Source organism: Camelus dromedarius, chromosome 12 (genome assembly GCF_036321535.1).
Source record: "Camelus dromedarius isolate mCamDro1 chromosome 12, mCamDro1.pat, whole genome shotgun sequence".
Lineage (NCBI taxonomy): Eukaryota > Metazoa > Chordata > Mammalia > Artiodactyla > Camelidae > Camelus > Camelus dromedarius.
Window position 1 is genome coordinate 28,549,364 of NC_087447.1, and position 25,260 is coordinate 28,574,623.

General features: G+C 35.0%; 1 protein-coding gene across 5 annotated transcripts in view; it reads right to left on the bottom strand.

The window, feature by feature from the left end:
- The window catches only part of METTL15 (methyltransferase 15, mitochondrial 12S rRNA N4-cytidine), a 201,026-nt gene that overhangs the window by 37,599 nt on the left and 138,167 nt on the right, over positions 1 to 25,260 (bottom strand). For 4 of the 5 annotated variants that reach the window (XM_064492485.1, XM_011000303.3, XM_064492484.1 and 1 more), the window contains one exon: positions 23,047 to 23,225. In XM_064492485.1, coding sequence (XP_064348555.1) covers positions 23,047 to 23,225 — 179 coding nt within the window. The remainder of the gene's footprint in view (positions 1 to 23,046; positions 23,226 to 25,260) is intronic. The other variant, XM_011000316.3, reaches the window with a different exon arrangement.

A 25,260-nucleotide genomic window follows, 5' to 3' on the forward strand; every position in this document is an offset into this window, starting at 1 on the left:
ATAAGAAAAGACAATCCTACTATCAATCATTGAGCGAGGTTCTTTGTCTGAATTAGAGAGTTCAAAGACAATCAGTAAATGTCCCATTCCTCTGAGGTAGCAAAGATGAGTTTCACTGTGAAAGTCACTGGTCCGACAGCAACTTTGCCACAGAGTTCTCTCAGGAATGTACAAACTAGGTAGGCACATTTGTCTGCAAGTTATCAGTGGGGGGAAGATTCAAAAATTATACGAGGTCCAATGCCTGCCTATGTGCTGGACTCTGAATTAGGCCATGGGAAGAAAGCCATTAGTGACACTCTGTCACTGTCTCTGAGGAGCTCACTGTTTTGCAATCCTTCTTTACTGCTTTCTCATCTCCCATATCCTATTATCAGAAATAGAAACTGGTCTCTCTGTTTTTCCATTTCCTGGGTTTAATCAGTCTTGTAGGGATAATTTATTTGATTAAGGCACAGAGTAGGTGGTTGAGATGGACTCAATCACTGTTTGGATCATTTGGTTTGGTACTGAGAGGAATCTCCTTTCTCTGTCTTACAGTCCATCAGTGGACTTACACCAGGCCAATGTCTACCAGTTCTGCATGGGAAGAGGCGTACTCATCCTTCATGTAGCACTTACCACACACTACTGTAATGACTAGTTCCCTTGTCTGTCTCTCTCACTCGACTCTGATCTCCTTGTGAACAGGAACTATTTTGTGTTAACTCTTATATCCCTCCCACTTAATAGAGGAACTTATGATTCTTAACCCTGACTGCACATCAGACTCCCCTGCAGAGCTTTTTAAAAAATAAAGGTACTTGGCTCTAGTCCAGATCTACTGAATCAGTTTCAGGGTTTTATTACACAGGGATTACTACTTTTAAAAAGTGTCACAGAGGATTTTGACTTGCTGCCAAGATTAAAAACTACTACAGTAAACACTCAGTAAATATTTGTTGAAAAGATAATGAATAGATAATGAATGAAAAAAATGGGCAAGTGAATAAAAATCCAGGACCATAATTACAGTTTCATTCACATCATTGGATGGATATATACAGAGTATAATATTCACTCACATCAATCAGTGACTAAATTTTTAGTAACAGAAAACATTATGAATAGAATTTTAAAATAATGTCATGAAACAGGCTGCATCCTATATCCTTTTTGGCCAAATGTGACTGTGGGTACCAAATTATGATTTTAATGGGGCAAATGAACTCTCAAATTTGCTAGCAACTTCATTTTCTCAATACAACTGTATGCATGTATTTAATGATATCTGATACTGACTGAAAATGTCCTTAATGAATTAATCATTCGCACATGCAATGGAGCACCTGCAAATAATTTGAAACTTAGGAAATGTAAGCTTTCAAGCCTTTATTATCTGAAATGAGCAAGTGTGCAAGGTGAACTTTGCTGTTGTGTATTTTCTCTTACAGAATAAAATGAGACATGAAAATGTCCTGGTAAAATTTGGAAATTTACATTAAAAAATTCACTGAGATCTTCAGTGATTTAAGTTCAAATTTTCCTCCAAAGATTAATGCTCAATATTGTTGAGATTTTTTTGTAAATTTTTTTCACTTACTACCTATGAAATCCTAAACCACAAGTTTCCTCAGTTCTTCAAAACAGCAGAACTGTTTTCCTCCTAATACTTTAGCAAAATTATGTCAGTAAAACATACTACAAAAGGAAGTTAAAAGCTAATATACATGTGAGTAGCAAGTTGTTTTCAAGTTAAGTATACTTTAAACAAAATGTATATTTAAAAGTAAATGAACATTAAATCCACTATGGGATGACAGAGTCTAAGTTCAATACAACTTTGAGACATTTTTTGGTACTTATCTCTCTAGAGCTAGAACCTAGCTGTTCGAGAAAATTGTTGAAGTATTTTGCCTCATTCTCATACTGCACTCCATTTTCACATTCCAGATCAGGTTTTGTGTGTGTGTATGGTGTTATTTTTAAATTCCTGATAACTTCATATCCTTACTCTTTTCTTTCTCTCATATCAGCAAATTCTGATGGTTCTTTATCTGGAATCATCCAGAACCCCACCACTTCTCACCAACTCCACTGCTCTCACCCTAGTCCAAGCCATCATCATCTTTCACACATAACCACCAGACACTTTTTATACAAAAATTACATGCCATTCCACTGTTCAACACTACGAGTGTCTTCCTATCACAGGAAATGGGAACTGAAGTTCTTACCTTTGCCAAGTGTTCCTACGTCACATTCAACCTCTGCTTCTTACCACCCCCATTTCTCCAAACTCATCTCTTGATCTTGAACCCTGTACTCTTAACTGAGTCTTGGTATGGTCCAGCCTGGGTCCCCTGTGCCAAGAGTACCGATCTGCCTACACATACCTGGATGGCTTACTCCCAAATTCATTCAGGTCTCCTCTCAAACACTGCAGAATTAGAAAAGAAGAACAGCTCCCTGTCACTAGAGTTCCCTTACACTGCTTTATTTTTTAATAATACCTTATCAGGGATAAATATTTATTTATTTACCATCTGTCTTCCTCCACTGGACTATACAATCAGTGATAATGGACTTCATTTGTTCACTGCTATAAATCTTTTACACCGAGAAGAGCTGATGGATTGAAATAGTGATTGTATTTGTTCATTAAACTTATAGTCATTGTTCAAAAAAAAAGCAAAAAGACATATTATCAGTTGTATATGAAGTAAAATATTAACATGACTACCCCTTAAATTCTATCCCAAGGCAACCAAGAGGTATACTTTCTAAATTTTTTCTTATAGGTATACATGACATTTTATATATAAATGTATGTATATGCATATATGTATTTATTTGTAAGAAGGGAATGATCTGCACAATATATGTAACTTGTTCTGTTTACTTGCCTTACTTTTAAAAAAATAACTTCAGTTGTACAGGTACATTGTAATTCATTTTGTTCCATTTAACAAATGTTTGTACTGTCAAGCACATTACCAGTTAACTGGGAATGGTAATTAATATAGAGGCAGTGTCTACTCTGGTGGAGCTCATATTGTCACTAGAGTAGGAATATTTAGGATGTTTTCTATTTTTGCTATCACACACAAAAAATGCTGCAGTAAACATGTGAACTACATATTTTAAAATTCTACCTGGCAGAAAAACTTTACAAAGTAAAAAGTCACAATCTGGGAAAAACACTTTAACTAACAGTATGAACCTGTGGTAGTATGTCTATAGATTAGAGTTGTTAGGTCAAAGGTTGTTTACGCTCACTTAAATTTGAATCAATTTCTAAATTTACTCTCTAAATAGATTGTACCAATTTACCTCCATCAACAGTGTTTGAGAGAATCCATCTCCCCACATCCTCACTAGTACTAGAAATGATCACTTTAAAAAATCATGAGTAGTCTAATAGTAGTCAAATGATAGCTTAAAGTTGTTTTAATTTGCATTTCTTTGGCAATTAGGAGAACTGGGCATCTTCTCAAATCTAATGACTATTTGATTTCAGCTATGAACTGCTCGAACAAATCTTTCGTCCATATTCATAATGTGATGTTGCCTTTTTTCCTTATCAATTTGGAAAAGCCATTTATAAAATAAAGATATTAACCCTTTGTCTCTCATATATAGTTGCAAATATTTCCCTGGAGTGTGACTATCTTCTCACTTTGTAGATTTTTTTTTTTATTGTACAAAAATTAAAGATTTTCTTATATAGATTTTTTTCATGTCTTTTTGATTTTATGAAGTTTGGAAGGCTCTCTCCAGTCCAAGATTATAGATATAATCAACTCTATGTTTTTCTGTTATCTTTCTGGTTTTAATTCTTAAATTCAAATATTTGAGATTAAAATGTTTGGGATTAACAGATACACATTACTATATATAAAATAGATAACAAGGACTTGCTGTATAGCACAGGGTACTATATTCAGTTTCTTGTAATGAGCTATAAGGAAAAGAATTTGAAAATAAATATATATGTGTGTATGTTTAAAACTGAATCACTTTGCTGTACACCTAGAACTAACATTGTAAATCAACTATACTTCAATAAAAAATAAGACTTATAAAAAAAATTAAAAAATAAACTGACCCACAAGAAATTTGTTTTTTAGTAGGGTATGATGTAAGGATCTCACTTTATTAAAAAAAAAAACTATATGGCTAACTGCCCTATTTATTAAATAGTTTATTCTTTCCTTACTCATTTGAAGTATGGCTTTGTACATACTTGGCATAGTCACTTTATGAATGTCATTCACACATTTACTTATTTATTATTCTCAGCTGTAAAAGGGAGTAAGTGATGAGGGGATTGGATATGTTAATTTGAGGTTCTGCCAAAAGAATTCCACCTTCATCCTGGACTAACAGCAGAGTACTTGAGACAGAGGGCTGCTGAAAACCCCTGAAGCACCTGAGTAATGCTTATTGGATTTGGGCATCAGACTAAAACACCTCAGCATCCAAAATGAAGTAAAACATTTTCCTTATGTACAAATTAATGGTGTACTTCTAAGTTTACAAAGTAGTATTTAGGCCTTAAAAGTATAGAGACTTAGCATGGCACAGGAATGGGAAATCACTCAATTTTCTGTAGTTTGATCTTGACTTTAATACTGATGCTAAGAATTGTAAGGTCCTTAAGTTCATTAATCTAAACCTTCCAGGTTGCATTCACCTGTCTAGGAGATTATTTTCTATAACTAAACTTGTAGATTCTTCTTGCCATCCAACTATACATAACACATTTTAAGCACATACTTTTTTTCTCTGCTCTTTTTTTATTTCTTTGCTCCAGTTTTCATGGAACATTTTTCTGTACAGGTTATCTCCTTTCCTAAGCATGGTTCCACAAGGATAAAATATATTTGTGAGTCATTTTAAAACAGGCCCTTTGTTTTTCACAGCTCCAAAAAACCCAGTAATTACACCCTGAATGATGCACATCAGTAATCACATCATTCATTCATTTAGCCAATATTTACTATGCACAATGTACTAACCACTAGGGATCAAAATGTTTATGAAGACATAGTCCTTGCCCTCAAGAAATTCAAACCTAATGAAGAGAATGATATGTAAATATCAGATCAATAGGATTTTCTAAACTACTGTTTTGAGGAACAGTAACCTTGTAAACTACAGCACTTGCACATGCAACCAAATACCAACGTGTCTGTTGTCCAGTGAGTTTGAGAAACACAGCGTGCTACGCTCCTCTTTTGGAGACCCACAGTTATCTATTATCGTGGTAAAACCCTGAAGGTAACCATTTAACTTTGTTTACCTAGCATGTCCAAACTTTTCGTTTTTAATAACAACTACCTATTCCACAGAATTTGTCTTCTGGGTAACACAATTAGGAAAATGTTAAAAGTAGGTTGGGTGTTAATCACTTTCCACATATCTTAATTATGTCATTAAATCCCTATAATTCTGAGAGGTAAGAAATAAATATCATTATTTTCACTTAAATGCAAAAAACAAAGGGGTTAAATGTATCATCCCAAGTTCATAGGAGTAAAATGGGAACTCAAGTCTTTTAAACATGAAGTCCTCTCCAACACCTCTTTCTTTCTGTAGTACAGAGTGAACCTAACTTCCCCAGAAAAAAAGGCATAACATTTCTGGCTAGTTCATCTGAGACACACATTCTGAGAAGCCCAGATTAGCATTAGCTCATCTAAAAAGAAAAAAAAAAAACCAACTTATTTTATTATATAGGTTTTTAATTTTTCAGTTTCCTGAGGATTTTCTTGAGTTTTTAAATGTGCCCAAAACAAGGCAACAAATTTAAGGTTGTATGTTCACTAAACCACCTCATCTCCTCTTTCCTGATTAGAATTTAAGGAAGTTAAGATGAAATCACATGGTTTAGAGAGATTTCGAGAAGCTCTGATTCCATGTCTGGTGTTTTATATAACAATCTCATTTTCTGAAAGAAAATGAGTGTGCAATCTTTACTCTAAGCCTGAATAGCCTTTTACTGAGAGATGTTGTAATGGAACCCAAATCACTTTGCATCAAGTTGCAAGAGTTTGGCTTTCTCTCCACATTTCCCTTGGGAAGATGTGCATTGTCAGGCCTAAAGACTGCGCATCTGGTGAAGGCTGCAACTGCCCTGGTCTCTTACCCTGGGAACAGTAATGAATACCTTTGGCTTTTGTCCTTTTCGTTCCATTGAAAATAACGTATTGTTAGCTCAGGTTATTAGACTGGGCATTTGTCTCTCTTTTTCATCAGCTTTCTTGATAGTGGGTTTAAAAAAGAAACAGTTGCTGCTGCTGCCATTATCAAAAGACTTCTGGGCAGGTACTAATTACATGATTTTGATTAAGAATCTAGACTCATCCAATGCAGTACATACTGGGCTTTTCCTGACTCACTTGATGGAAGGGGACCCCTTACAGTTGTTTTTATGTCCTAAAAATGAATGCTTAATATTCTCTGGCTAAACAAAATGACAAAATGAGGGGACAATCTTGTGTACGATTAGAAATAAAGGACTCAGATGGCTAAAATCTTGGGAAATTAAACCCAGTTCTTTCTATTTTTTTTTTAAAGTTTCTTGAGAAGTGGTGAAAGGGAAGACTAGAAGATTTTTCCATATGTTTGCTAGTATGCATCTCTTGTAGATGCACAGTTATAGCAATGGCAAGGCGTGCTCCTGCTCTCATTCTGTCTAGAATGCCCTTCTCTTTTTTACAGTTTATGTCTACTCATCCTTAATACTCACTAAGGGGCAGCCTTCTCCAGGAAGCTTTCGCATTGACCTTTTAACATATACATTATCCAACTATTTACTGCTCAATACTATTTGTTTATTAAGCTCTACTAGGTTGTAAAGAGTCCAAGAACATTTCTTCTTTTTCTTTATATCTCCAGTCCCAGGTCTAGGGCCTGGTGCACAGTAGGTGGCAAAGGGGAAAATCCACTAAATAAGAGATACTCTTCCAGTCCCAGACAAAGATCAAGATGTACCATAAATGGTATTCGGATATGGAAATTCAAAAAATTCCTGAAACCTTGGTAAGATTTTGTGTGCATGTGCAGATTTATGTGGAGATACTCTAGGGCGTCCCTCAAATACTCAGATATACCAGGGACTCCAAAGTAGGTAACTTCCTGATGAGAACATACTGAGCTTACTGAGTTTTCTGCTTACAACTTACCACTTTTAATGATACCACTAAATAAGCCTCTACATTTATCGAGCTTTAATCTGCTGTATTTTTCTTTAACTCTAGAAATACCACCACTTAGCTCCATCAGAAGCATTGGTTGAGAACCCCCTTTATGCATGATGGCAGAAGTTGGAAACTGTATCAGTGAATACTCGGTTTTCCTCTGACTCACAAGGAATTTCATATTAAAAGTAAGAGAAAACCTTGCTTAGTAACAGTCTGCACTATATATAATAATAGAACACAATTTGTATGTGGAAGTCATTTCATTCATAAAAAACACCATGCTTCTGGCTAAATAAATGACGTGAGGTCTCAGAGAGAAATTATCATTTTTAGTTCTGGGATACCCTTATGCTACTTACACTTTTTAAAATTTAATACATTCACATGTTCAAATGTATTGAGATTTTTAAGCTTGTGAATGAAATTAGCAACGTGCTGTGCCTGTCAACGTGATGCATTGCAATTCCCCCTGAGTGGTAGGGTTTAAAAATTAATTCAGCTCTTGCACCTGTTTGCCGGCATTCGTCTGTTGAATTTCCATCACATTTAATAAGTCTCTGTGACGCAACTCGTGTCCTTTTGCCTGGGCTCCTTTAATATAGTGTTAAATTCTCACCCATCTGAAATTCAAGTAATATTACAAATTTCAAATTGTTAATTAAAATCTGTGAACTTCAATGGTTCTGGATAAAACTGGCTTTACTCAGTGAGGTTATTTTTAAACTTCTTCAGAGTCTCATCTAATCCTCCACTCCTACCAGGTTAAACCTGATGACAACATGATCTCACCATGGGTGGCTGAGGCTTACAAATCTTCATACAATAGGGAAAAATCAAGTTATAGGCTTGAGCAAAAAAGTTAACAAGGAACATTATCCACTCAGATGAAATAAAAAAGATGGCTCAGAATTAAAAGAATATCAAATTAAAGGATTGATATTTTTCACATATGATTTTTCAATAAAGCTAATTCTATACTACCTCTATCTTAAAATGCTTAGCATAGATGGGGCAGCTCAAGCTGAATCATGATTCCTATTACCTATTTAGGTGGTCAGTATTAAATTTACTTGTTGTATCTTTAAGCCAGTATTGAGGCCTATTTGCCAGATACTGTGAACACAAAACAGAGGTCTAAGCAGGATGTTTGAGTGTATTTAAAACCCATAATAAGATACCTTATTTGAACCTTTAGGAACAGACTATCAGGCAGGCAGTACTACCCTCAGAGTTGGGCCATACACTCTCAGAGTCAGGAGATGCTAACAGGAAAAGGTATTTAACAATGCCCTTCCTTTTCTTGTGAGGTCAGCATATACTCAGTTAATCCTCATGCTCCAAGATAAAGATGCTTGCACTCCTGTAGCAGCATACTTCACCTGCAATGGAACACTTCTCAACTGAATTACAATTATTAAAATAAAAAAATCTCTCCCACTGAAATATGAGCTTCCAGAAGGCAGGAACTGTGTGTTATTATCATTTTTCTCAGAATATGCTTGTTGAGAGACTAACAGACAATCTCACTGAATTAAACAATAGAGGATCAATTTCTCCAAGGGCCAATAGCATATGAATTTTACTTAATCATAGTCTATAAAAATCTCTTTTTTTTCCTACCATATCCAAATCCAACACTGAACTTCCCCCTCCCATCGTTTATTTTTTCTGGATGCTCTAGCCTACTAAATTGTTCTGGGGGCAGTGCTTTGGATAATGTCCAGTGAAGGCTACTGGTTTTTAGAAGGATGTATACTAATTTTGAAAAACAACATTTCAAGGGCTAAAGGCATATATATAGGACATTAATCTCGCTTAGGGGATTTAAGCTAGAAGGAAGTACCTCTCCCTGCTCCCAAATCCCTTAAATATGCACAAAAATATTTATTATGTGGCTTTCAGTAACACTCTCCGCTAGGAGGTAAGCCAAATACTCAATAATGAAGATCTGATAAAATTAATTGTGGTATTTATTTTAATACTTAATGTGTTGCCATAAAGTAAGTAACATGTAAAACACTAAGTGAATAAACTTCAAAATTATGTACATTCAATCATTTCAACTCAAAAAATGTGAGCATAAATAAAATTAAGAGATAAAGAGAATATGCAAAATTATTTATGTGTTATGGTGGTAGAGTGGTATAGGTTTTTAAAGTTTTCACTTCAATTTCTTAATGTTGTAAGACTTACAGATGAGAATGCTTTTATAAGACAGAAAATCTTACATTATCTTTATGATCATGAATTTTAATTATTTTTTACATGTATTTGTGAAGAAGGTTCTATCAACTAGATAGAGAACAACTAGATAAGGTAAATTCTTCATACTGGTTAGCTTTTGTCAAATTCTATCATGTGCCAGACACAAGGGTAGGTAGTTTTAAAATACAATTTCTAATCATCACAGCCTTCTTATATGTTAGGAAACATTATTCTTACCTTAGAGAAGATAAGAATAATTATGTAACTTGTCCAAGTTCACACAGAGAGTAAAAAGCAGGGCTGAAATTTGAATCTGAGTTTTGTATAATTCCAAAATGAATTTCTTTTTCCACTATTCAGTGACACAATAGAATGAAGAGACATGAACCCTGACTAAAAAGGCAAATGGGTAAGCAATATAGCTAGATAGCAAACTGGCTTGATAATTGAGTCTGTCATCAAAGTTCATTTTCCAACTAAAGAGTACAGTGATGAAGTCAACAACTTATAAACCCTACCTGTCAGATTATCATTCTCAGCTTCAACTCCTGAGATAGGTACCCGAAGCACACACAACTCCAGATTAATGCTTCCCAGGGGACTTTGCATACAGGTTAATGTTCTCTTTTTTTAAAAAAGAAGAAAATGTAGCACCTTCAACATTATTGCAATGATGCTCCCTCTAAAACATTTCATTGGATAATAATAATTAGGCAATAGAAGCCTCCATTCAACAATAATAATTTATATTATTATTAATAATTACCCACGTTCTCTTTTCAAAATCAAGCCTAGAACTTACTGTGTGAGGGCTAATTTTTCTCCTGGTTAAAGAGATGCTGACGCACCTTGAATGAGTTAGCAGCCAGTCCGTCTTTAAAGTTTTTTAATGTGATGAAGAAAAAAGGGGGGGGGGAGGGTAAAGTAAAAGCAGGGAATAATGTTTTCAACAAAAAAGGGATGCCTTCCCCAGTCTTCGCCTTTTCTCACACTACTCCTCAAGCTTCAGGTTCCCAGTTCATTGACTGCTACATCTCTGCCTGCTGACATCTTAACCATCCCTTCAAAGAGCAAGATAGCTGCTGCTTGTATAGGAATTCTCTCCTGGTGAATCTATTTTACACTTTTTTGTAGCATTTGTTCTATTCACTCAAATGCTCTTACTCACTCAATAACCTGCTCACTCACTCATTTTTATGTGTCTATTCAAAAAAACTTAAAAAAAAATAAATGTCTACTAGAAACGAGTCTCTACTGGGCATTTAAAATACATTGACTGATTTAGATATCCAAGAGTCCTGTGGGCTGCTTGTTATCATCTGTATTTTGCAGATTAAGAAACAGAGATTCACAGAAGGTAATAAATGTCCAAGTTTACAAAGCTAGTAAATGACAGAGCCACTTCAAATCTACCTGATTCAATAGTTCTTGCTTTCTCTAACCCAGTATGTTGAGTCCTTTAACACACTTCTTAAGAGATGGATGCTGAGGCTATTCTGGTAAATTAGATATGGTCACGCCACACTTAAAGAGTTTACACAGTTCATGACGGAGACAAAGTATAATGAAGAAAATGCTCATTAGATAAATGAACAACATACGGAAACGTGAGCAACTTCAGGAGGATGGTAAAAAGGAAAGTCCAGGAAAGATCCAAAGTAATGATATATAAACCTGGTCTTGAAAGAAGTGGAGGGATTTTTTTTTTCTTTTTTGAGGGGAGGGAGGAGAAGTGAGGAAGGATATATCTTGCAGAGAACGATCATGCACAAAAGGAAGGAAGTGAGAAAGCAGAAAGTGAGTTCTCACCCTGAACAGTGAGCAGTTTGGTGTAGATATGGAGGGCTGTCGGGGGGAAGGTCAGTGGAAAAACTAGGTTAAAAAGATAGGCAGAAGCCAGATCACGAAGGGCCTTGTTTTTCATGTCAGGGAGTTTAGATTTTGTCCTAAAGATTATAGGGAATATACTATTACTATATTGTAATATTATATTATTATACTGTAGCAGAAAAGGTTAGTTAACCATTAGAATGGTTTAGCTTAACAGACACAATAAATTGATGCTTCCAATTATCAAGATTATATGCTATAAAATGTCACATAATAGAAATAGGGCAATGAGAATTAACCTTCTAATCAAACACAAATTGTGACATGAAACATGAAATTAAAAAAAAGTAGGAGCAAGTGAAGCCATACGTAAGAGAGGAGAAGAGAAAATATTAGTGATGGAGTAAGATATAGGAAGGCCTCAGTGTCTTTGTTTATGCTTAGTTTCTTCGTCTTGGTAACACTTTTCCCAGACTTGTCACTTGCCTACTTATTCTTCCAGATTTTGCTTAAAGGCTGCTTCTTCACAGAAGCCTTCCTAAAATCCCTAACCAGGCTAGGTTCCTCCTACTGTGCTTTCTCTAAACCCTGTACATTTATACTAAACCCTATATGTTTATACTAAATCCTATATGTTTTCATCATAACATCTATACAATTTATAATTATCTATACAATTTATAATATATCTATAATATTTATAATTATCTACTTGAATGATTACTTGCTTATTACTTATTTCTCCCTCTGAGGCATGGAAAGATTAAATAACTTGCCAAAGTTACACAACCATTAAGTAGCAAAACCAGAACTTGAAAGCAGTTCTGCCTGACTCTAAAGCCTATATTCTCCCATCATGCCATGTTGCCACGAGGAAGTTAAATGTTAAACAAAGCGCTTTGGTAAGTTTAAATCAAAGATCATATCCAACTTGGGAGATCAAGGATAGGATCATGAAAAATACAGAGTGGCATTAAGCCGGACCTTAATGGTAGAGAGGTTTTCAACCATGGAGATAGGAGAGTTTTTTTCCCAGGCAGAAGGTACAGCACAATCAAAAACATAAGTAAAGAAAGTGAAGGACATATTTGGGGGGAAAAGGATAGAACAGTTAGGCAAGAATATGGAGGATGATGAGAAAGAAGTGTAAAAAGAATATCTCAGATAAGAGAATGGGCCCAAAGCTATCAAGCCTAGGAGTCTGGGATCAAACATATCAGCAATGGAGAGTCACTGAAAGTCACTGAAGTAGGGAAATATGACTTAGGAAAATTGGACTGGGACAGTGGGTGGTGATAAAAATCTGGACCTTGGCAGCGGGGGTCGGGGGTGGTACTTCAAGATTCCCAAAGAAATGGACAAGAACAATACTCCATAGGAAGAGTTAAAGATGCAAAGTAAAAGATATCTGTGTTAGCAAAGCACAGATGAAGGAGTAATAAAATTGGGCACTGAATGGTAAAAGATTAAGTAGACACTGTCAGGACTAGGGCTTAGATGTGTCTTTGACTTCTACAACCTAAAAGAGCTTACTAACATGACACTTTGGTTGGTGATTAAGTGGGAATGAGGAAGGGAAGAGATGAAGCAGCAAGTATTAAACCACATGTGGTGTTCCCAAAAGGGATGTGTTTCTGTCTGCATATGTGTATAAAATTAGCAGATGAAACACATAGGAAGAATTAGAGATAATAGAAAAAAGGAGCATAAATGTGAAATAACCATATATGTTGACTACATTTAAAATAAATTAAGATTTAATCAGTAAAGATGATAATGAAAGAATAAGAGTACTTAGAAAAACAACAGAACTTTAAGAAACAACTAATGTATTTAAAAATTCATCAAATGGGCTAAACAGCAGATTAGATACATCTTAAAAGAGACTTAGTGAACCAGAAAAGGATCTTACCCAGATGGTAACACAGAGACAAAGACATGGGAAATGTGAGAGACATGCTGAATAATTGTTGCACAGGGGTTGAGAGAATAAGAGAAAGTAAGTATGGGAAGAAATAATGTCTGATATTTCCAGGATTGAAGAAATATTAAAGCATTTCATTCTGTTTCATTGACAAAAACAAAACAAAACAAAACAAAATAAACAAACAAATGAAAAAAGAGTCACAACCAAATATATCACAATTAAATATCAATGATAGGAAAAATCTGAAAGGTAACCAGAGAAAGAAAGGACCAACTGTAAAATAACAACAAGTAGACTTTTCATCAGCCATAATCGGTATCAAGAGACAGTGGAATATTATCTTCAAAAGTAATGAGCGATAGTCATAAACCTGCTGACTCTATAACAACTAAATTACCATTCAAAAGTTAGGGCAAAATAAAGATACATCTAAGCAAAGTATGAGAATGTACCACTCGTAGATCTTCTCTGAAATATCCCCAAATATATACTTGGAAGGAAACTCCAGAAAGGAGTAGGAATTGTAGCTAAGAGGAAAAAAAAGTAAACATGTTGATAAATAAGCACTAATTGTGAAGATTACTATCAAACTAGGAAAGAAAAATTTGTGTTAATTCTTAGAAGATGAAAGCTTTGTCTTGATCATTTATGTGATGGCATTAGTGCCTAGCACAAGTGGACTCACAATAAATACTTGGTGGTTAAATTAATATATAATGTGTATATGAAACAGATGTCTCACCTCAATGTTAGGTCAAATTCCTGCTTTGCTAATGAAGAAATTGAAAATATAGAAGACTGACAGTACTGTATGACATATTAAACCTGACTTATCCTTTAGAGAACAGGAAAAATATTACAAATGTCAAGAAAATTATTACAGTTTCTCTTCATATTGAAGGTCTGTCTCCCTAATAATACAAAGTGCCTAAATGCTGAAGAAATTACTTGGTTATGAGACTTTCTATTAGTTGTCTCTAGGCTCATCTATTCTCTAAACAACACAAGAACTATGAAAAAATGGACATTCATTTATTCATTCAAATATATTAATTAAACACATATTATAAGCCAAATACTGCATCAGGTCTGGAGGATGCAGCAATGAAGAAGACATATCTAATCTTTGCTCTTATAGAATTAATAATCTAGCTGATGAGAAAGCCATTAAATGAAAAACCTTACATTAGGAGATTATAGAGTCAGTAAATACTTCCTGTTGCTTACTATGTGTTATATGTAAATAAGCACTACATACAAATGTAGAGGAAAACTACCTGTTCTCCAGTTTATAATATGGTAGCAGTGATCCCAAGTAATTAAAAATATGAGACAATACATAGTCACATAAAGATTAAATGGATAAAATAAATTAAAATGTTTGAAAAAATCACACAACTGCTCATATTCTTGGCCAAAAAAAAGAGATAAGGGAAATATAAGAACATATGAAAAATTAATATAAATTCCTATTTTTTTAAATTTAGACAAATATCTTTTTCAAATACTTTTTTTCATAACTTCTCACATTCAGCACAAAGCAAAAGATGTCATAGAAAATAATTTGGAAGTATTATTCTTAAGTTTTAGTTATGATTGAAGTGTGGCCATCAAAATTACTCTTTCATTGACTATTTCCCCTCCCAGCCATAGGAAATAAAGTCTTTGATCTCTGCCAACCTATTAATATTTGGGGTTCTCATTGTTTGACATTCTTTTGGGATGTTTGAACATTTTAAACTTTGAAAATGAAAGCAGAGGCTTGTCTTCAAAGAATGTTCCCAACATATAAATATAATTGCTGATGCCCGAAACCACTACTTGTAGGAATGGTGCTGCACACTGTTGATCTTCCCAGTACTGTTGGGTGACATAAAGACATGTTCTTATACTTTTGATCTAGACAAGCTCTGAATCATGTCAATCTGGTAGTACAATTAATATACAACTGCTTGATCTTGATTCTCAAATGGAGAGTTCTTGTAAATATCTACCATCAAATTCTTAAAACTTCTTAATAACTAGTTATAGAAACAAATAACCTTCCTTTTTTTTTTTTAAGAGAGAAAAACAAAATGCCCAGGCTATTTATAAGCATCTTTACAAAATTACTATCAATGTGAAAACTGCTAATATGTAGAACATACAATGCCAGCAGATCACTTTAATTGTCACTTGCAGAAGTATATGAAGTATAAAATAATAAGAAATGTAGTAATGAGGTAAAAGAATGCATTTCCTTTCTCTTGTTCCATAGAAACAGTTTGAATTCAACTATAATTAGGAAGACGTAGAGGACCTGGTTACGCTGAATCAAGAATCTGACCCAGCTCAAGGTCACATCTAGGACAGAAGATCCCAGGATAATGGAGGAATTCCAGAAATTTGGAACTGTATTGGGTCCTGGAATAGGATCCTGAATCGTCATCTTCTATTCCTCACAGCCTTCTGAAATCTTGTCTGCTTCTTCATTTATTTGTTCATTTATTTTTTTTTCATTTCTGCAATAATTCTAATGGGTGTTAGGGACTTTTCTATAAATAGCCATATCTCCCCCTAGAAGGCCCAATTCAAAGGTCTCTTTGTCTGTAACTTCCATCCAACCCCTCTCCCCAATAACTCAAACCCTCTCGCCCTATCAAAATCATTTGCTCTCTTCTCTGGATTCCCATACCTTTTTGTCCATGACTGTTACATGCATTATTTATTACAGGGTGGCAGAGTGAGTTGCTTATATGACTATCTCCTATACGAGTATGTGAGATCCTGGAAGACTGAGCTGTTAGATTCTCCAGCAACAGGTCATGCTGTACCTTAATCAGAAGAAAGGAATTTACAGTAGTGTTGTAAGTAAGAGCACAGGGTCTAGAATGAGATTACTAGCTTCCAGGTCCAGCTCACTGGAGAAGAGACAAATTTCCTAGCCTCTTTGTGCCTCCGTTTTCTCATCTGTAAAATGGGGATAAAAATAGTACCTACCACATGGGTTGTTGTAAGGATTAGGGTTAATGCATGAAAATAATTTAGGATAGCACCTAGTATTTGCTCAAAAAGTGTTAGTTAGCATCATCATTATTATTACTATGATTAAATTAGGGTTGGGCCACAGTCACTTGGGATTGGCATTTCCTGTTCCCCACTTGGTACTTCAAACTGGGAATAGCCACATTTTTTTAGAAGGAAGATTTTCAGGTTTTATCCTTTCTTTTTTTTCCCCCTTCACATTTCATTTCATTCTCTTCTGAGTTGTACTTCTTGTACAGAATGTCTCTTGGAAAGATTACTTATTAAAATAAGAAATAAGTTTACTTATGAAATGTCATTTGATAATTTAGTTGGCATGAAGTTACCACATCAATACACACAGTGTGTAACAGATTGAACTAAAGAAATTTAAAATAAATGAAGAATAAGTGTATTATCATAGGCAGTGGCAAAGACAACTATGACTCACTGGCAAGCCATTCAAATTCAACTGTAGGTTTCACCAAACCATTTTTCACTAGAATGATAATCGAACTCTTTGACATCTTCATTTATTTCTTAATCATGGCAATGCTAATATAGTGCTTTTTGGGTAAGATGGAGGAAGCAACATGTAGGTTATTAAAACAATAAAATAATGGCAAACTAGTCTGATTAACTTTATCAGGAAAAAGTTTATGTTCCATTAAAATTTGATAAGAATGCCTATTTCTTAATGAATGCTTTATTTTATTTTTTTTTACTTAGAAAATTTCTCTCTGAATTAATAAAACTTTGCTGGGAAAAGGTAGTAATTTCAAATGCAAGTTGAGGCATGAGCCATTAATACTACTGTGGAAAGATACATGTACTAATGCAGAAAAAGACGATTATCTTACCCTTTCAAAAACTCACATAACCTCTAAGGGAAGAATAGCTTGGAATGACGGATCAGTCTATGAGAGATCACACTGATTGGCTGTAGACAGGTATTCCTGGGTGGAAGATCACACTCAGGGTTCTAACTAATGTACTGTTTGCTCTCCAAATCACCCCAGGTCTGGATAGAGAGAACAAAATGCTTACAAGTATATTTGCACTTTAAAATTCACAGAGAACTTTCCAAATACCATGTCATTTACTGATTGTAACAAGAATTAGTTATCTTTATTTTCCAGATGAGAAAATAAGGGTCAGAGAAGACAAGTAACTTACTCAAGTTTACAAAGCAAATAAATTGCAGAGCCAGAAATAGAACTTGAAGATTTTTGATCCCATGTCCTGGGGAGTCTCACTTATTCCCCAAGCTGCTTTAATTGATAACTGAGGACTGATGTTTAGGTCCCCGAATCTTCAATGTGAAGGGCAGAGTACAACTGATTCTCAGTAACACCTAATAAACTATACGTTTTTCCCCCTGAATTTTCATTTTACTTTGGCTGAGAATGTACACATCTTTTTATTGATTTATTTGTTCAACAAGCATTTATTAAGCTCTGGCCATGTACCCAGTTCAAGAGTCAGAATAAAGGTTATATCAAAGTTTCAGTCAGGGAATAATAAGTCTATATGTTTAATCAATAAGGATCAAACATCTAAGAAGCTTCCTCCTCTCTCCTTTTTCCCATTTAAAAATTGCAGTGATGAGCCTTCTGTCACTGTTTGATAATCAATAGAGTAACCAACTACTTTGTGAATTTGAATCTAAATTCCAATAACCTGAAGAGGTATCTGCATACTTTGATTTTCGCATGAGTTTGGAAGCTGCAAGTGAAAATCACTATTAATTTAAGTGAAACATAATGAGTAGGGTTATGTTTACTAAGTAGAAATAACAAAGATCATCATCATAAATATTCACTTTCATTTTAAGATGAGAAAGATAAGGTCTAGAATTGTTCAAGTTTACACAGAATGCAAGTTGTAGAACCAGGATTTGAACTAACATTTTTACATTAAACTAGATTTAATAATTAAGATTAAATGGTGATTTTTTTTCTTGATGTATCCAGAGACTGGAAAGAGAGCAACAGATTATAGAATAACTCTAAAATAAAATATCAACAGCCTATTGAGGAAAACCATCAGACTTTATCCAAAGGGATGCCCAAAACCAATAAGGCTACACAAACCAAATATACATCAATTCTGCAAAATCCAGACCACAGACATTTTGTTAAAATTAAGTGCCTACATTTTCTTTATCCTGAAGAGCTTGAGAAATTTTATATGTATCATTTCCCATCTTTAACCATTCTTAATAAAAATATTTTATTAGAGTATTGTTTTCCTTGATGGTATCCTAAAATAATAAGAGTGGAATAAATGTCATTTCAACTTAAAGACGAAAAAACTAAAGTACTGGGAAGCCAAGGTGTTTTTTCTAATTTAGCTGAGTACTTTAGTGTTAATGTTGTTAAACCATATTGGTATGGGAGAGTCACTGTTTATAACCTAAGAGACAGAGCATTAATTTATTACTAACATGGATGTTACCTTACTGAGTACAAACTTTATAAAAGGAGAACCAAGTCCTGATCTATATGCATTTTATATTATGCATAAACCTTCAAAAAAGTATTTACCAAATGTCTTTCAAGGGTCAAAACTATGGTAAACACTAGGGGCACAGTCATGAGTAAGAGAGTCATGGCAGCACCCTCCCAGTGCTCACCATCTAGACCAGCGCTGCCCAATCAAAATATAGTGTAATCCATGAATTAATTTAAAATTTTCTATAGCCACATTAAAAAAGTAAAAAGAAACAGGTATAGTTAATTTTAATACTGTGTTTAACCCAATACTATCAAAAATATTACCATTTCAACATATAATGAACATAAACATTTTTGATATACTAAATTCTTTATTCAAACTAAGCCTCAAAGTCTGGTGTGTAATTTGTATAGATGGCACCTCTCCATTTGGAGCAGCCACATTTTAAGAGCTTCACAGACACACGTGGCTCGCTGCAACTGTATTGGACAGTACAGGTCCAGGGGAAAAGATGAATAGTAAGCAAGCATGAGAACAGCATAAATGCTATGGGGGGGAATGCAGTGCTATGGGAGCACAAAGGAGAGAATCTCAACTAATCTGCGTAGGGCTGGGAAAAACTTCCTTAAAGGATGTGACACATCAATTTGGTTCAAAAGAAGAGCTGACATTAGCCACAGGAAAGGGTCAGTTTAGGGAACCTTCGCGGAATGAATATCATACATAACATTGCATATGTTAGATATTTATATGAAAATTTCTAGTAGTTCTGAATAGTATGTATAGTCAGTGAAGTCCTACAGGTTCTTTTGGGAATTATCTTATAAATAACTAATTTGGTAATTTACAAAGTAATTCATAGTAGTTGTAAGTCTTCTGCTCCAACCTGGAGCCTCAAACCTGTCTTCTGGAGATTTGGAAGAATAGCGGAACCGTAGTTATCTGTACTGGCAAAATTCACTAGGCTTTATTTAGGTTTTATAAATACAGCTTAATAACTTGAATTATTATATAATTCCACTAAGTAAATTGTGATTACAAGTGTGGTGATCTTTCTTGTCCTAATGGCTTATTAACTTTTTGAAAGCAAAGGAAGTGATTTATATATTCACCCATACATGGATTTTACTATATGTCAGGAACTGTGGCATATTTCCCAGAGTGCTTGATAATATTGAACATATTTAGTGTGAATTTATTAGGAACCAGAAAAGGCATTCAAATATAGTCACTGCATATTATAGCCTGCCAAAATACATGTTGGTCAAATAAAGATACGGCTTGGGAACTGTACTGGGTTGAATACTGTCCCCCAAAGTTCATGTCCAGGGAACCAGTGAATGTAACTTTATTTGGAAATAGGATCTTTGCAGATATAGTCAAGCTAAAAGGAGTACATACTGGATTAGGGTGGGCCCTATATCAAACATGACTGGTGTTCTTATAATAAGAGGGAAATCTGGACACAAAGACAGATGCACAGGGAGACTATCACGTAATGATGGAGGCACAGACTTAGTGATGCCTCTGTAAGAAATACCAAGGACTACTGGCAATCACCAGAAACTAGGAATACTCAAGGAAGCATTCTCGCCCAGAGCGCTGCTGATACCTTGGTTTTGGACCTCTGGCCTGCAAAACTGTGAAAGAATAACTTTTTGTTCTTTTAAGCCATCTAGTGTGTGGTACTTCACTACAGCAGCACTACTAATACAGGAAATTAACACAGGAACCTTCTTGGGCATGCCACTGCTTCCCATAATTCCTTCATGAAGTAGCTCTCTTAAGAGACTTCTATTTAATGGACTTGACAGATTAATCCCTTTCTCTACTAAGCAAATTGTCTCAGGGTTGTAGCCCACTCTCTAGCGTTCCATACAGTACTGCTCCCACCAAAAGAGCAGTATGCTCACAGCCCAGAGCGCTCACTACTGCCATCACATAATTTAATCAAATAGCACAGGAACTCGTGAAATATGAATGCAAAAGGAAAGACAGCTGCTATTTCCATGAGTACTAAGTTCGAGACTGAAAATTTTTCTCTTGATTAAGGTGAGTCATAAAAAATGAAATCATTTGACATGAGTGAGGTAATTACTAAGATAAAAATAATGAAAATCTAGAAATTATGCCAAGATTGCTTTGTAAGTACCTTTAAATCCTTACTTCATTTTAATAAAAATAAAATCACAGCTTGTAGAAGATATGCCATAGGTATGGTTTATATAAGAATGGACTTCATGGGACGGCAATCAGGCCCCAGCCACGTGTCTCTGTCTCTCTCTCTATATATATAATTCTTTAATTCTTCACTTGAATCAACTTTTTCTATTAGCCACACAGTCATAACTTCAGACTACTTTAAGTAGAGGTTTATTACACCATGTTTTTATTCCGTCACTTATTAGCCTGTAAGCTTCATGTACACAGAGAGGCTCTATCTGAGTTGTTCCCCTTGTACCTTTAGTTCCCAGTAAAATGCCTGGTATACAACAGCCTCTCCCAAAATATGTTTTGAATAAATGAGCATAAAATGGAAATTCATTTTTTTCCTGTTTCTCCTTTTCTAAAGAATTATATCATCAATTAAGTTGTATTAATATGGGCTGATTTGAGCCATAAGAATGGACTTACAGAGAACTCAATTTTTTAATGGTATTTTCTAAAATGGTGTTTTACCTACGCATATATGAATATTCTCATTTTTAGTATATCACTAGTCTTAGTGCTAATATGTTTTTCACAACATAATCTTTCTGAAAATATTTCAACTGTTCATATCTTATATCTTCATATAATCTCTATCTAATACCACTGTGTTATTTCCCCAAGTTTGCAGATTAGGGTTCTGAGACAGAAAAATCAGCTTAATTTCTTTAAGGTAGATTCTCAATTATGCTTCAAGCTCATGAACTTTCAAATTCTAGATTAGTATTGATGTTGCCATTGATGATCTGTCCCCTTGAGGAAACAGCTGACCCTCCCTGAGCCTCAGTACCTTCGGTTATTAGACGAGGTTTTTAGACAGGATGATCCCTAGGATGCCCTCTAGCTCTGAGTCCTCATTTTCAGCACTAGAAAATTCTGGATTTTCTTTTGCATAAAAAAATGTGACTTCTCACTGTTCTTCTTTCCAAAATGGAACACAGAGAACACAGCTAGTTAAAGAATGACAGAAAGGATAAGGTGGAGATGTGTTAGTGAGTATGGAGTGGGAAGGAAGAAAGGGACACAAAATAGTGGGTAAATGTGATGTCAGCCTGCTAAAGTAATCTCTTTTGGGAAAGAAAATCATGGAGTATTTTATGCTCACATAGCCTACAAGAATTTTACTTTTACTTGCCAAAAGGAATCTCAGTGGTAAGTTGGAAGTGCCTTGAGGTATGTAGCTTAAAAAGTAAAGACGTGGTCAACTCTTTATTATTAATAACTAAGTAGAATATAACCTTATTAAATTATGAATTTATTATTAAGTTTTATTCCTTAAACTATGCATAATATTAAGACAGAAGCAACCAATATTAGGTTCTTTTTATAAGCTACAGAAACATTCCTTTTGTTCTACTCCTTTAGCTACTTAAAGTAACTTAATAGGAGCTATTGAAAGAAAACTTGTTACATTTGGTAAATAAAAATGATGTAGGGTTTCAGATGGTCCAACAAGATGAAGAATTTACCATTGGAATTCTGTTAAATAACTGCAGGAGTTGTATTTTTGCCTTGGAAAACTTTCATCATGGAACACAGCTGTGAAACAACTTTGGCTTCAAACAGAAAGGCTATAATAATGCGCCTCCTCGCTAGACTTAGGTTCAAGAGGTTTATGGTGGCGAGCAGCAGAAAAGATGAAATGTTTCAATAAGCCCCTCAGGCTGATTTAGTTAGCATTCACAAAGTGGAATAACCTATACATCACATACCCTTTGTTAGCTGGTTGTTTAGAATAGATGTATGAGTCACTGGATTTTATTTTAGCAGTTGGGCAATGCAATTCTCCTTTTGCCCAAAATATTAAAATGCAGAAATGTGAAACTAAGAGAGGTGATGTCAGATCTTATACAGGATGCTTATCAACCACTGTGATGGACTAAGAAATTCTGCTCTTGTCATTCCACATTTCACCTGGGTAGGCACAAATGATAAATCACATCATGCAGAAAAGAAAAAAATTCTAATATTAAACTAATCAGCAGACTACAGTATATTTTTAAAAAATTGTGTGTGGAGGAGAGGTGTTAAGGGGGAAAGCTTGCAAAACCAAAAGAAAGCTGGCGTAAGAGAAGGATAGGCAAGATTCTATCCTTCATGATTTCAAGTATAAATGAATCCCTTTGGGAGTTTGGGGGATTTATATATATACATATACATACACACACACACACACACACATATATATATATATTTCTCTCAGACACTGCTCAGAATTAATGAGGGTACCTGCAACGACGCTGGCAAGCTGCTGCGTCCTGGTGATGGGGTAGATGCTGCGTGCCTGAACGATTGCTGAAGCGATTTTCTTGGCGTGCTTCTCCTCCCCGTATGTTCTCAGGATGGATGCAAGCGCCTGTTGATCTAAAGCGTTCACAACATCAGCTGCGGTGGGCATGTCAGGGTACCTACGCATAAGAAGAGCCAATTAGTTCACTGACGTCAGTTTTCATTAACAAGAGGTGAAACTTTAGAGTCCTGAGACATAAAGTCAGGCATACACGCATAGTCTAAGAGGGCTTCTAAGGTTTTTAAAGTCACAGGCTTAAATCTTACACAAATGAAATAGATTTTCCATTTGAAATACCTATCATTATGGCAAAGTGGGGCTGTGTGACATTCATCAAGGTCAAGGGCAGCAGGAAGATAAAATATTTTACTAGCCTTAATTCAGAAGGAAGTCATTATTGCGTATGCAGATTTCCCCTAAACTAAAATAATGGGAAGTGTTCTGGATTTAGTTTGTTCAAAATTTAAATTACTGTTTGAATTTTTTTTCCCTACTGTAGAAGATCCAAGGCTGACTGATATTTAAATAAGCCCAGATCTCAGGAATTTAACTAAATTCAAGACTGTAATATAACTGACTACTTATATGAGGTCACGAATTGAATTTAGAAAGTCTACACAAGACACTGCTGGTCAGTTTCCCTCACAAAAACTACAACAACCTTAACGGTAATAACATGTATTATTTCAAATTGTTAACAACATTACCTTATATATCCATGACTATAGTCACCATGGGGTAAAACCTGGTAATCAATAAACAGTACTAAACAGGCCTAGATGATGATTTCAGGTGGAGGAGAAAATAAATACCAACTTCTGGTCAAATAGAATAAATCATAGTAACAGGAAATAGCATTCACTCTGTCAGACCATTCCAGTTTACCTTACTTTAGGGAAATGGGTCAAGGAATTAGAAGTCATGAGCTAACTGAGATCTTACTTATTAGAAAGACATCTTTGCTAACAGTACAGTTACATCTCTTGTAGTTAGTATGTTGGATTGATTGTTGGTACCACACTGGGATGACCTTAGGTAACAAGGATATGGTAGCTTTAAGGTCTGAGTATTAAATCAGAGTGGGCTTGCCAAGCAACACCTGAATCCCTCCTTGAAAGTACTATACTGCACCTTATTAACATGCCTAGTGCCTCCAGGGGAAAATTTTGTTGTTGTCCTTGGCTTGTCCCTATTTTGCCATGACCTGCATATCATGCTCTCTCTCCCTCCCTCTGAAGTGTGTGTGTGTGTGAAACCTTATTTTCCAGATCCTGTGATTCTTTTTTTTTTTTCCTGGCTGGCATGGTACCCCCAGACCAATGAACATGTTAAAAGGTACCCTGTTTCCATCTTGATAGGCTTTGCTCCTTCAATAACAGCTTTAAGGATAAAGACTGGTCTTTCGAGTCAGATCAAATTAGATTAGAATCATGGCCTTACTACTCATATTGTGTAAACTTCTGAATCTATTGGAGCCTCAATTTCTAACCTGCAAAATGAAAGTAACAATGTCTGCCTCACAAAATTGTTGAGAGAATTAAGGGTTAGTGCAATCATAAAATACATAGTAGACTTGGCACAGAGAAATCAATGAATGTCAACGTCCTTTAGATCTTGTTCATTCCTAGATATGCCAATTGTCACTCTTTGCCTAACTGACAAAATCCCTGCTAGATCTTATCTAGCTGCTAATTTAACAGCCCGAAGCACTGAGCATCAGAATGAACCTTGTTAGAAATGATGATAAATTCAGACTCACAGGATATAGTCCAGTTCTACCAGGACAATTCTAAGATTAGTATGGATGTAATTAGCAGCTTTTTAAAAATAATACCTTTATATTTTTCAGCGAAAAAAATTAAGAGCATTTTGCTCAAGTATAGTTCAGTGGATAATAGGCATAATTTTATTTTATTCTCATGTTAACATTAACAACAGCGTAGAAGTTTCCATAGGGCTTCGTGGGAAAACTCTGGAAAGCCAACAGGCTGCTAGGAGGCTTCAGATAGGCATTCATATAGTGCAAAACTCAAGGAGTCAAAATCTGCCCCTCTATAACAGTTAATAGATCTTCTCAGTCCTCCAGAGATCACCAGCTTACAAATGACTACACTCATAAGAGAAAGAAAATATTAACATAAGTGGCAATTTAT